The sequence below is a fragment of the Bombus pascuorum genome, chromosome 12 (genome assembly GCF_905332965.1).
Source record: "Bombus pascuorum chromosome 12, iyBomPasc1.1, whole genome shotgun sequence".
Classification (NCBI taxonomy): domain Eukaryota; kingdom Metazoa; phylum Arthropoda; class Insecta; order Hymenoptera; family Apidae; genus Bombus; species Bombus pascuorum.
Window position 1 is genome coordinate 7,499,659 of NC_083499.1, and position 14,473 is coordinate 7,514,131.

At 42.0% G+C, this 14,473-nt stretch overlaps 1 protein-coding gene across 3 annotated transcripts; it reads right to left on the reverse strand.

Annotated features, from left to right (window-relative positions):
* Positions 1-8,392: 8,392 nt before the first annotated feature.
* On the reverse strand, positions 8,393-13,043 carry LOC132912712 (L-threonine ammonia-lyase). 3 transcript variants are annotated; one of them, XM_060970388.1, is made up of 6 exons: positions 13,019-13,043; positions 11,624-11,743; positions 10,809-11,167; positions 10,316-10,478; positions 9,893-10,185; positions 8,393-9,659 (listed from the first exon to the last, which is right to left on the reverse strand). In XM_060970388.1, the coding sequence occupies exons 2-6, from the start codon at positions 11,729-11,731 to the stop codon at positions 9,302-9,304; spliced, it is 1,281 nt and encodes a 426-aa protein (XP_060826371.1). In that variant the 5' UTR covers positions 11,732-11,743; positions 13,019-13,043; the 3' UTR covers positions 8,393-9,301. The 3 variants fall into 3 exon arrangements, with proteins under 3 accessions (XP_060826371.1, XP_060826370.1, XP_060826369.1); XM_060970387.1 differs by lacking the exon at positions 13,019-13,043 and adding an exon at positions 12,546-12,642; XM_060970386.1 differs by lacking the exon at positions 13,019-13,043 and adding an exon at positions 12,042-12,503.
* Positions 13,044-14,473: the final 1,430 nt, after the last annotated feature.

Sequence of the window (14,473 nt, forward strand, 5' to 3'; positions counted from 1 at the left end):
AGTCGTAAAAAAGCTTGCTCGATGAAACTGCATCGTCCGCGACTTACATTTTCCGAATACGATACCCGGTTTGTTTTTTTCCTCCACGGCTGTCATACGACCCGTTTCCTCGAGATTTTCGTCGTGGAAAACAGAAAAGCTAACTTGGATGTGTGCATGTGTGTGTGTGTAAGTTTTCAAGCAAAGAGAAAAGAATAGACAAAAAGTAACAACGACGAGAGGAGAATCTTTCTCTTGATTCTTCGCGTTTCGCGTTTCGCGTTTTTCCCCACGGTGCGGTGCCCGTTTCCTCTTCGAGGAACTCGACGCGATCTCGTGTTCGTTCTTTTGGCGCCAGACTGGAATAAATGAATGATATGTGAGACGATTGCGAGCGGCGGTCTCGAGGATACCAGCCAACCCGTTTAACAAGCCCCGGATGCCTGGACTTTTCTTTCGCGAGGCAAGTTCGTTGCCTGGTGTATAGTCGCGGTGTATACTAACTTCTGCTTAAGATCGCTGGATCCAACATTGAGAATTCGTTCAGCGACCAACCGTGACTGCTTGAAATATAATTCTTATAAAGATAATGTAAACGGTGCTACGGAAAGCGATTGAATTGTTCGGAAATAGTTCATTAGTTTGTAAAAGATTGTGACTCGACACAGAGAGGGACAAGCGCTCGAAGGAAGAGAGAAATTCGTGCAGAGAGAGGCTAGAAAACGGTGATCTCGACGAAAGCAATTTCCAGGAGGCATTAATACGTTGCAGATAAGATTGGCAATTCCTTGGATCTTGGCGGTGGTGGTGACGGCCATTACGCCCGGCGCGATATCATAAAACAGAAGCGATTTTCAATAACGACCGGCGATAATATTGGTAGACAACGAGTGTCTCGTCTTGTTCCCTTCCAGCCTTTTCCTTCCTTTTCCTTTTCTTTTTTCCATTCTTTTTCTCCTGCTTCTTCCTCTCTACCGCTAATTTTCAGCAGCCTCTTCTTTCGATTAAGCGTCGCCTTTTCTCGAACAAACGTTCGAGATTTCTCAAAGAAATCAGGCCAGAATCGAGAGTAAATAATGTCGTATAAATGCAAATTGGTAGCCATCGAGTCGTGCTAACGAGGAAATATAATCGCCCTGTTCTCCCGTCGTTTAATTGTTCCGTACGATCCGTAGACATCGTTGTCCATCGGCCTCTTCTTCTTTGAGAAAGTGTTTTCTCTTTGTTCGATGCTGGCCGTTGACCTTGAGACGAGTCAGCTCTCGCGTAATTAGGAAAGATCGATAGGGGACCATTCGAAAATTTAATCTCGAGCGAGTTGATCAATGCCTGGCCAACGTTGAAAGAACTTACTAATTATGCCGCGCCTAAAGCCTGGCTGACTCCCTCTGAAACCGAGGATAAATGAAGATTTAGAGCGGACGGGGCGAGCGAAAACAAACTGGCACCAGCTCTTCCTTCCCCGTTACAAATTGCGCTTCATTTGACGGACTTAGCGCCGGTGAATTGCGATCCCTCGCCTAAGATTCTTTTCAACGAAGTCAAGACAGAATTTTTCCCCGAGATTCTCCTAGAAACGGATATGAAAAATTTTTAGCATCCGCAGTAAGGATATGATTACAAGTTGAAAAGTGGCGATATACTTTGTACGAATGTGAGGAATTTAGCTTGGCAGAAAGCTTGCTTGAAGAGATGTAAAGGCAGAAAACAGTAACAGGAAACTTGTTTGAAAAGATGAAATAGAAATTGGAGACGGCTGCTGTAAAAAATCGCGGATTCAATTTCTGATGTTTAAGAGTTCTCCCTTTTGATGACCTCTTTGTATTTAAATGTTAGAAAATTATAACTGAAATAAGAATCGCGGAACATCTGAAAGATACTGAAATAGTAAAGAGCAAGTCTTTGAACCAAGGTGCAAAAACAATGTAGCTCCAGACAATCTCACCACCATTTTCGAGAGCAAGAAATACCACTTCCCCGACCCAAGGAAATTAATTTTACGGATAAAGGAGTTGCAGGGACCAACTACAATAAACAAAAAAGAATTGGATGACGAAGGGTAAAAAACCACATCTTTATGACTAAAAAGGTATACAAAGGGAGTGCAAAAGTATCAAAAGAAGGACAAACGAAGAACCGTAACAGCCGCTTAGATTGAAAGACAAAAAAAAGTTCGATAAAACGAACGGCTAACGACGATGTTCATCCGAAAGGACGAAGAAAAAACGGTGGTTGGAGAAGTGGAGGAAATTCCAGCGGCGATCAATGAGAACGCATTGAATTCACGGGAAAAGAGAGCGAACAATATACATTACGGAAGAACGGTTCCGCAAGGGGTGTGTACTGCGAAGAATCGTAAAGATAAATACCAATTTGATAATGTACAGCAAGGGGAAAAAAACGCGTAAAAAGCATTCTCGTTGTACGTCTCACACACACACGCCCGCGCGCAAACTAGGCAGTGAAACACGGAGGATGGAAAAACCGAGAGAAATGCGAATGGCGGGCGAACTGGTGGAAAAAACGCGCGTACCTTATCTGCCGGCCGCGCCGCTACCGTTACGAGCATTGTTTCAACGCGGGAGAAGGTGAAAGAGGCTGATAACGCGAAGGTTGGCCGTGTACGTGTGCTTTTAACGAGCAAACTTTCCAACAAATAAATTTCGCAAATCAGCGAGCCGCTCGACTCCTGAGAAGGAACCGACTCTCTCCTACCTGAGGGCACGAGTCGGACATCGTATCTCCCAGCTAGCTGTAATTCGGAGGAATAAAGCGAATAAACTGTTTCAGAGGACGGAGTGCTCGACGCGTGCCACGTCTCTCAGCAAATATTCCGCCTCCAATCTGGAATGAACCGCGTGCGCATTTCCTCCTTTTTCTCCCCTTTTTCACTCTGGGACGCCGATTGGATTGGTGAAAGGATGGAAATAATTTCCACCAGTTACTGTTGGATAGGTTGCAGTGGTTACTTGATACTAGGGTGGCTCAGAATTTTGTAATGATGTATGGAGCAGCCGCGCGGTGGTAAATTACGAGTTTAACTCTTTCGTAGCCTTCTCGCTAATTAAAGGGATTTATATGCGTATAGATAATGTGATATATAGTGCTGAAGTGTGCTACTGTTACTGATTACGTATATTATTATAATCGTAAAAAATAGAAGATTAAGTTTTGTTTCTAGAGAAATTACTAGCACAGTAAGGAAACTTTGTGCAATTCTCATAGAACGAATGAGAGATCCCTGTTCACAGATTAACCGAATAAATGGCACTTAACGACACGGTTCATTCCTTTTTCTGGCAAAATTTCTCTTGGTGAAATTGATGCTATCGAGCTTTAAGGGTCGCTGATTGTTTCCAGGGCGGTGAAAAGGCACGGTCCGCTGCTCGTAACCTATTTCGAAATTAAGGTTGAACGGCTGGAACAGAGGGGTAGTGGTAGTGGTTTAATTAACGAAAGTACAAAGGTAAAGCGACTCCCTTCTTGTAGCTCTCTGCCATTCCACGCCGAAATCTCTTTCCAGGTCTGGGTTAGGTCTAGGTTAGGGTCTCCGTGATCCAACCAACTTTCTCTCTACGATTCTTCTTCCCTTTCTTCGACCTTTTCCCTATCGCTTCGAGAAAGTTTCCCCGATTTGACATTTCGGTAACCGTTTTATCGAGCGCTGCTTAATGTCCTATTAATTAAAGAACTTTCGAACAATGACTTTATTTAAGCTTCGATCTTGGTTGTTCAATTTCAGGTTGTTCAATTTCTACGTCACCCGCTCGCGGTGTATTTTCATTAACTTTAATGCTCAAATGATTCAGACGGATCGACGAGTGCTACGTAATTCGTTGTTCAAAACGATAGATCCAGTAAGCTGGAGAAAACACGAGGCTGCGCGTTAATTATCGTGCTGTTAAGGGGAGCAGGGCTTCGTTCGACGAAATCTGTCCCTTTCCACCGGGATTTATTTGCTCCTCGTTAATTCCACAGGGATGCAAGCGGCTTAAAAACTAATAAGTAACTTCCACGGGGCCCTTTCGTCCTTCTTTTTCTTCCTACAGCCTCGTCCTTCTGCGTTGAACCGAGTTATACCCGTACTTGAATAGATCTTTACTTAAATCTCCGACGAAGAGACATGTTCGTACTCTTTTTACGCAGGGTCGTTCAACCAGAACATTTCTACACATTTTTATACGAGATCCTTGATATATACTTTCTTAGTTTTCACCAAGAGACGCCGTAGGGAACGATGCTTTTTTTCTAGACTTCTTAAAAGGTCAGAGTCTCGATGTACGGATCGATTAATCTGCACCGGTTGATCCACCCTTGTAAACGTTCTTTTTGTCCCAACGCTTTCTTCGCCCCTTTTTACTCTCGGCTCATACTCCCTTTACGTAGAATGTTTCTGAAGTAAATGACTAAATTTCGGCGGAATATTCTGTTCAGGGGATGAAAAAAGTCTTATGGACTTGGCGACTCGAGAAGACGCCACCCAAACCAAGTTATTTGCGACAAAGTTTCGCTACAACGTCTGACAAGTTCGCTTGGAAAACCTTTCTCTGATGTGGCTTAGGCTTGCTAGAACTCGAGGACGTTTAACGACCTCTGTTTGAAAGCCTTCGATCAGTCAATCGCCGAACAAAGACCAATTACGTACCTGTCTTATAGAGAATTGACTTTCGTCTACTTATTCTCTTATCTATCGATTTTCAGGAATTTTTTACAGCTTCCCAACTACTTCGGTAAATCTTCGTTAAACCAAAGAACGAGACATTGCAACGCTGATTTCGATACGAACGAAGGTCTTCCAACTCTCCGCCAAGATAAATAGGGTACATTTCCCAAAGGTTTGGCCAGCGATTTTAGAAACACCCAGTACATCACCGGCATACAGACGGACATAGAGGCGGGGTTAGCTAATTGCTGGGAATGTGTCTTCCCTTGGTCACAAAGCCCGCTCGCGGTCGACAAAATGGCTCGACAAAGTTAATCCCTTCGCCGAGCTCCAACCCCCTTCCCCCTTCCATTCCGTCGACCTCTTTCCCCTCGGACTAGCCGCGCTTCGAAACCCGAAATCTCATAAATTCGACGAACTTCTCGATCCGGCTCGCAAGATTTAGCTGAAAAAGGAACGAGGAGGGGTGACAGATCTTTCTTCGCCCTCGTTACGCCCGGCCCCACCCCCGTGCGTCCAAGCTGGATTATCCAGCGGAATTAACTTTCATCTTGGAAAACTCTGGCCCTGCACCGCTCTCGAAAATCCTTCCCCTACCAACAACCGTTTCCCTCCGACTAATTCCGAAAAATTCACCGACGATTCGTCGATACCTGTTTCGCAGCGCTCTAATCGCCTTGTTTTACTGTCTGGCCTTGGTAACTTCTATTAATCTCCCTTTTTTCTCTTGCTTCTCTCTATCTTAGTTCCTCTTACTTTCGTATTTCACGATAACCACTTCGAAATTTCGACACGATTAGTCTGAAACTAAAATTCTTTTTTAAAGCAGCATAGTACGATCAAAGAAGGGTTCGAGCTTTTTCAAGTAACAACGACGTATACTAGTGGCCACGTGTGATAGGAGTCGATATGAAAATTAATTTCCGTTTTGACTGATTGCAGAATGGGGATTCACGAGTTTTATAAAAACAATATCGGTCATGAGGTGCACGATTCAATTAGATACAGTCCATCCGCGATATGTTGACAGCAATTATGAAAAATTAAAATGTATTGAACAGACATTAAAAATACTATCAGTATTCTTTCACTTTCCTAATAGGAGACGGCATGTATCATTTTTATCATGAACGCTTCGATTCTCTAGAGTATGACTGGTACCTTAAACCAATCGCAATCATCATAAAAATGCTCGTCTCCCAAAAGAAACAAAAAGCTTCCGGTTATACTGCATGAAGCGCAAAAAAGAGGTGCTAGTACTCGATTGGGGACGCCATGGCCACAAAACACGGGTATGTACGAAGGGGGACGAACGCGAGGGTAGCGAATAAATAGCAAAAAAGTTGGTCCTCTCGGTGCACCGCGAAAAGAGGGGTCGACTGCGCGGGTTGCTGGCCCTCGCATTGGTTTTTATTCGGTGTTTGTTATACACTGAGAAGACATAAGAGTAGGCAGGCTACCGGTAACCGTAGTCAGACCGCCTACCTACAAGCCAGAGCAATAAAATGGATTTATCGATGCCACAAAATGGCGGCTCCTTGCCCGCTCTCCGTCGTGCTCGTACTTCATTTTGCCGATATTAAATGCTGTAAATTCAGGTCGCCGCCACTTTCACTATCTCTTTCTCTCTTGCCCACGACCCTTTTTTCTCTTTCTCATTTTCGTTTCATTCGTAGCTTCTCCCCTCCGCGGCGTTGAAAAAACTAGGAAAAAGAGCGCGAGCAACGAGCGGGCGTGGGTGGGTTAGAAAAAAAATTCGGCGAAACTTTGCCCGCGCTTAATCCGCTCTCCCCCACTCGATGTAAATTCAATCTCGTTCGGAAGGCGCCAGACTGAACCAAGAAATGGAGAAAGTTACGCTTGGTCAATGCTTTAAGGTTCACGGACGGAGCAGCAGCAAAAGGATAAGAATTGGTGTCAGTAGAATCGCGTGATTGAACTTCTTCAACTCCCTTGGAAAGATAGTTGTATTTGTAGAATATAGATTTATGAGTTGAAAATATTGTTTACCTGGGAGGGATTGAACCAACGTGAAAGACGAGAGTATAAGTTTCACCAAGGCTGTTGGATGGCCTGTAGATGTCTCGAGTTATAAACTATCACGGTAACTCTGTTGCGATATTGGCTAGCTGGAAGTATGTTTAGTGTCCATAAGGAAAGCGTAGAGTCGAGCGTCTGACAGGCAACTTCAACTTCCACTTTCAAGTAGTTTATACCGCCTTAGAACTGTTCTTCCTTCACTATCCCCACTTCTTTACATTTACGTGTATTTCTTATTTCAATATTAACCTGAAACAAAAACAAAAGTGGTTAGTATCAAATGTATGTATGTCATTAATCTACTTGAAAAATGTACTAGTCAAAGTAATGAGTTTGCTGGTGAATTCAAAAAATTCGCATCTCTTCATTTCCTTTCCAAGAATCTCACAATGCTTCAGTAGCCGCGAAACCAGCATTCCCGGTAGCACAATGATGTTCCAGTTTTCTCCTTTTTCCTTTCTCCCTTTTTTTCCACCGTCTGAAACGAGATGCGCGAAAAGATGAAGAAAAAAAAAGCAGATCCGCGGATCTTTCATTGCCGGCGAAGGCTGTTCGCTACTTCCCTCTTTGGCTGGTTCACATATCATAACTCATCCGGAGCAGTCCGATATTAGAAAGGTGACACATCGTCGTGTATTGTCAACCGTCATTGAAAAGAAGCTTCAGAAGGGGAAAAGAAGTCGAGTCTTTTGAAACCAGACACGGGAATACCTCCAGTGTAACGCGTGCGATATATTATTCGAGCGTGTAACGCGACGAAACCGAGCAGTCGCCTCGGCGTAAAGATGCATTAATCCCCTGACAGCCGCGTGCCTCATGGAAATGCTTCCAGCAGAAACGCGAAAACACGCGGTCCGCACGAAATTTATTTTGCCAGTCTGTCCCGACTCATTTTTTATTCGACGCGACCGCGTTGAAATTGACCCGACTTCCAGAAAAAATATTAACATTCCCTCCCTGTAAGAAGAAGAATGGTGTAATATCGTTAGAGTACAGTAATATTTATTGCAATATTGTGAATATTTTATCAAAAATTCGCCCTCTTTCTGTTCCTTAAAATTGACTCGACTCGCTGAAAAATGTTAAGATCGTCATAAATTATTTTAACATCTTTTTTCTTCGAAAAATTCATCTTTCTGCTTCTTAAAATTGACCCGATTCGGCGGAAAATATTAACATTCCCATCTTTAAGCAGCAGAGTACCGTAATATCATCAGAGTAGAGTAATATTATCGTGACATCGTGAACTTCCTTCGAAGAATTCATTCTCCCTTCTCTCGTGAACAGACTGAAATTGACTTAGGATAAGAAGAAATAATGAAATTGGTTGCTTTAAGAGAAAGTCGGAGCTTGTAAGCTTGAGAGACAAGAATTCCAAGCGAGTCGTCGTTAGGAAACGGAATACAACTTTATTTAAAGGTGGAAATGCGTATATTCAGTCGATAAAAGACCCTGGTTGTATAATCCCTGGTTCGAGTTACATTACGATCAATGTACTGAAGTCTAAAAAGTTATCAGCGAATGTCTGAAACAAACTTATTGGAAATTTACTTGTAAATTGTTCATTGCTCACTTTTAATAAAAGCTATGTTAAAGCACAGTTATCGCGAGTAATATTCACATTTACGGAGCAGTAATCTAATTTGTACGCATTTTTCAACGAAGCGTGTGTGAATATTTCATTTTCTATTTGGCTTCGAAGATAATGAATACGTAATTTACGCATTTTATTATTAGTCATAGCAATACACCATGTAGTATTTCGAATATTATATTTTTTATAGTACAAATGATCTTCTCAACCACCACCTCCATCCAATTTTTGCACTCCACCACATTCCTTACGATTAGAATAATGAGCAGTTCGTCGAAAACGAGCAGCTGCAAGTTGTCAAACAGCCAGTCATCTCGCAATAAGGGGTTGCGTCGTTATTGAGCTCGTAAACGAACGCTTTACGATCCTCCTCTTACGCAAAAATCCAATCGTATCCGTACGGTGGCGATAGCAACACGTATCCCTGACATAAAACGCGACGAAAGCAGCGTATGAGCAGAAGGGTGGAATTTTGTTCCTTTTCATCACTTCTCTCTCTCTCTCTCTCTCTCTCTCTCTCTCTCTCAAACCAACGCGAAAGCATAGCAACAGTAATAAATTTCGCGAGTGTACGTTTACGCCTCGGTGTGACGCGTGTTGCGTAGAGGCTGCTCTCGAATTTCGAGCCATCGAACCACCCTTCTTCAGATGCAAATTACGCAGAGGGGTTGCTCGTTTGTAACGCGAGCAGCTCGCTTTTTGGAGCAACCATAGCTGTCGTGTCTTTATCGATGCGTAGAAACTTCCCTCGCAGTCAGGAATATGGGACAATAATTCGAGCGTACAATGGAAATCGATGCGGAACGTTCGCGGTTTCCTCTGTTTCGTGGCCAGAACCTAGTTCAGTATGACATATACAAGGATTTGAACTGTATCTGAACTTCAAACAATGAGATAGTTATACGATATTTGTATAAATAGTGCTCTATAAAAACGAAAGATTATTTCGCTCATAGAAATTAAGAAGCTTCATCGGTATTAAGTAATACTCAAAATCGCAGAAAGTTCGAATTTACAACGACATGTTACATGCTCAAAGGCAAATTCAGAGCGGACATGTCACTAGTGCCGAACACAACCCGCTGATAATTTTGATGCAACATGTTTTTCAATTGTTCCGCGTGATCTCGGTCTCTAGTCTCGCAGACCACTTTCACGTCCACGCTGAAGATGTCCGACATAATCCAAGCCCGCTCGTGCATGATGTCCTTTATCGAAACACCGATGCTGGCCAGCATTCTACAGAGCTCTGCGATTCCGCCCGGTCGATCGGACACAGTCACTGTAAACTTCAAAAGCCGGCCTTCCGCTGCTAGTCCACGCTCCAAACACCTACCTAGGATCGTTGTGTCGATATTTCCTCCGCATAGAAGCAACACCACTCTAGAAAAGAAAAGCAAAGTGAATGTTACGGTTATTGTTAGAATTATCGAATTTGCGAGAGATTTGTTTCTAGTTTAATCAATTATCTTTTTCACTGATAAATTGAGAAGAAATGTTAAAGAATTATAGCTTGAAATTAAATAGAAGGAAGGAAATCGAAGAGATATAGAAAACGCGACAGAAAGGTGGAAACGCTTTTGTCCTTGAATCAACTGTGTGCAACGTCAAACGACCTTTTGCCTTTCAGTTCTTCCAGCTGACCAGCCAAAATAGCGGCGAGGCCGGTCGCTCCAGCACCCTCGACGATACATTTCTCGTTCTCGACCAGCTTCAGGATCGCGATTGCTATCCACTCTTCCTTCACCACGACCAATTTGTCGATCAACGGATTCGCGGTAGCAAAAGCGTTGTATCCAACCTTAGGAACAGCAAGGCCATCGGCCAAAGTCGAATCTATACGAGTGTAGGTAGGTCGATCTGCCTTTCGGGCCTTATAGAAACTGGGACATCTTTCCGACTCAACGCCCTGGAACCCGACAGAAAAACGATATTGGTTTATATCGAAAATACGTTCCATACTCGTCGATGTGGAAAAAGAAGCGTTAAAAAGAGGATGAACGAGCTTGAACGTTCGTTTAATTCCCATGATAACTCACGATGATCTCTACATTTGGTTGGAGAGTTTTCACGGCCAGAGCTACCCCTGCGATCAAACCACCTCCTCCGATGGGAACGACCACTGCATCTATGTCGGGTACCTGCTCCACGATCTCAAGACCTAGAGTTCCTTGCCCTGCCATAATATCTGGGTGATCGTACCTGAAATAATATAAACGAGACACTCTTATCTTCCCTATTGCATGGCCAGCTCTTGTAATGGACGATTTCCTTATTTGCAAAATTTAAATACATTGTCGCTAACAAAGAAAAATCTCTGAATACATGTTAATCCCGCAAAATAGATTTTTTTAATATCGTAAGAGGAAGATATTAGACGTCGCTTTCGCGTAAAAAAGAAATAAGCAAAAGACATTTTCCATTCGCTATAGGTTCATCAATAACACGTGTCGAATATTCTTTTTATTTTACGTTATCCGCGAATGAAACCAGCAGCAAACTGCTATCATCGCAAGTAGAATATGCCTTTACCCATTTATATACGTCAGCCCATTCTCTTTCGCCTGTCGCAGCGCGATACGCTTTGCCTCACCCATATCCAGACCATCGACAATTACATTCGCACCGTATTGACGACAAGCGGCGATCTTCATGATCGGTGCCAGCACCGGCATCACTACTGTCACTGGTATATTAAGCTTGTATCCGTGATAAGAGAGAGCGAGTGCATGATTTCCCAGCGAGGCCGAGATCACGCCGATCTTCTTCTGTTCCTCGGTCAGCATCACCAGAGCATATCTCGCGCCACGTTCCTTGAAACTTCCAGTTGTTTGGAGGAAGTCTTTCTTCAAATACAAATCGATACCCATCGCATCTGACAGGCGCGATTTCTGACAACAAATAGGAAATATTTTAATTTTTTCCTTTTTTCGTGTTAAATCGAGCAACTTTCTGGTGAAGTATCCATAAGATGAAATGATTAATTGAACAAATTGCGTTGGAAAATTTGGTTCCACTTTCTTAATAGTAATACTATTAATTTTAATAGTTCAGAAGGATAATTTATAATAATTATACATGATCTATAAATAATTTATAAATAATCTATAGAGAATTCATAATTATTATATAGACATAGAAGCCTTTTTTCAGAAAGTTTCTCAATTGTCATTATACTGAAAATTGAATATAATTTGAATTAAAGCTATTTGTCATGTGAGTATGAATTACGAAATAATAGGGAAAGAAGAATTCATTTGAAATTGTGACATAAAGATTCGAGTATGGTGATAGGACTAAACATTTTATAATATGGAAATAAGAAATTTTCAAATTAAAGATCATACCACACAAGGAGTGTTGACGATTCCACATTTGATTTTGAACGCAGCAGAAGTGATATCCTCGAAAGTAATCTTTTGGGGATTTTCCTCGACGCAGTATGGATCGAACATGTCCTCGTTGTTCTGTAGACAGAAACACACACGATTCGAGACTTTTCGGTTCTTTTTGGAGCTAACCCGTTCGAGTCGATTGAAACCGTGCACCAAAAGAATGGATATCGCGGGCAAACGCGATCTTGTCTTGTCTTTTAAAGACAAGATCACCGAGATGATCGTTTGATAACATCACGTTTTCATCCCGATGGTATCCGAATTCCACCTCGTGTTCCGAGCCGTATCGACTCGAATAAAGCTAATACGACATTCGACGATTCTTATCACGATTATTGCCAAATGATCATGATATTATAACGATAATTACGTAAAGCGTCGATGAGTCGATATCGTTGTTTCTACTTTCCGCGATCAAATCGAAATCTTGACCGTTGCTATGGTCTTCTCCGTTAGACTTTCGGTTGAGGTCCCTCATGATCGTCAGATTGGAAGCGGACTGACATGTGCCAAAAGTCGACTGCACGTTCGCCGATCGTTCGAGTTATTTATTCGATCGGGAAGCGTGGTGTAATCGTGGTAATGTGCTTTATCGTCGCAACCTTCGACCTCTTTTCCACGAGAAGAGAGCTGAAAGTCTCGTGATTGTCATAATTCCGCGATGATTCCCCTTTTCTTTTTTGACGATAACACAGCTCGTTATTAATATTCCACTCGCGATACCACCACGATCAAACGCCAACCAATCGATCGTTTGTTGTCGTTTCGAAGAAATAAATTGCACGAGTCGCGTAATGAAACGCGTGAGAACAAATGTGCACGGATAAATCGACGAACTTTGACTCCGGATTCCGGTGAAGAAATAGTAACGAACCATGATTAACGTCTCGAAACTTTTGTTGCAACTTTTGTTAAGTTCAGGAAGAAACGTACTCCTCGACGTACCAAAATCAACTAGCGATCATAAATCGTGATGGTAACTAACCCTCAGCTTACAGATAACCCCGACTGAACCGATAATACTCAGAGACTGATAACGAACGAAATTATTTCGTCTTCGAGTTTTCTTTATTAAATGTCTCATCTATTTCCCGCGATATTCTTCTCAAGTAAAAGTTCAGACCCAAGTTAAAATTTCTACAAAAGGTACTTTGCTTATCTTTTCAGTTAATGTTATAATTTGTATGTATAACAATACGACGAATAATTTATTTGAGAAAAAAGAAATCAGACTGTTTATAAAATGTAACAGTTCCATAATTGTCAAAGGTAACGAATTAAGCGATTGTGCAAAACAATTGGAATTTGGCTATATATATAATGATGTTTATCATAGATGATTCTTACAGACGGCAGCCTTATGGCTTCTCTCGAATCTCATCACGTGTTGAAACGAACTCGTCTGCGCTCACTGACACGTCGCTATCTATTGTCTAATCGTGAAACATTTTATGCGATAATTTCAGTTTACAAACATTAATAAGCGAAGCAAAGTCTTTGCGAGTTAGCACTGCAATAACGGAGCCTCTTTCGTTTCACGATGATCACGTCAGCCTAATAACTTTGGATCGCTAGAATGCGACACCGTTTGCAAAACGGTGGTTGGATATTGAAATTCTAGCGACCTAGAAGAGCTCAGATAACAGAGTCACCACCTCTTTGCGACATGCACTCAAACTGTTACTAGAATTGATATACTAACCTAATTTCCCTTATCTGCACTAATAATTGTATCTACCGGTGGTGGATATATAAGTCGCGTATATCGTGTTACATTCTCACATCGGTAAATTTGTAGTTCGACTCCACATCATTTAAATGTATTATTTTCAGAGTTCTAACACCATTCGCCTTATAAAAGTTCCAAGGAATTCCTAATGAATATGAAATTCGCTTCCGTTGGAGAACATTTTAGAACACGTTCATCGTATTTGATAAAATATCACGACAGTTGTTCAACGCCCGCTCAACGAGGGTTAATATCTTGATTCAGAATTGTTGAATTACATCATGAAGAGTACAATATGTATAGCAATAATCGTTCAAAGAATTAATCAACGATCCATAAACAAATTACCCCTTTTCACCCCTAGTTAATATTGCCTTTCCTGCTTCTTTGGCCTGTCTGAAACGGTGTATACAGAAGCACCGAACAAGAAAAAGAGTGAAAATTGGCACGTGTTCCCCGTTTGGTGCGTCGTATTTCTCTACAGTGCTGATGCAAGCGTAACGATGCCTGTTTGCGAACATACACGAGAGGATATTCGACAAAAAGGCACGGCCCCAGTGTAACTGCATCAAAATTCTATTCTCGTCGATTCTTATAAGTTTACGTTTTCTTTTCTCGCCTATTGTAGCTTCGCCAGCGAAAATCGTGCCGTGCGTCAATCTTGTAACAATATCGAAGAAAAAAATGCAAAATTTGTCGTCGATGGTGATATTTTTCGATGGAAAAGCGCGATCATTACTGTCGCGATTATGCCATCGATATCCGTTTCCATGTTCCTTGGGATCGAGGCGACACGTGCGTCAGCTCTTTGACCAAACAAAGCACGAAACACAGTTTGTGTCAGCTGTAATTCACTCACAGCTCGTATCGCGAACTTTCTGGACCGCGAAATCGTCGTTAAAACGTTGACGAACGCGCGTCGATTTCTGCCAGATTGATCGGTGAAACGAAAATAAAAATATTATTGTTCTGTGATTCAACATGGAAAAAAAAGGAAGGATATTAAGATAAAATAATGGATTCATTTGAAAACTTTGTTCGATTATCGTGCAGTTCACGAGTTTCAGAGTAAT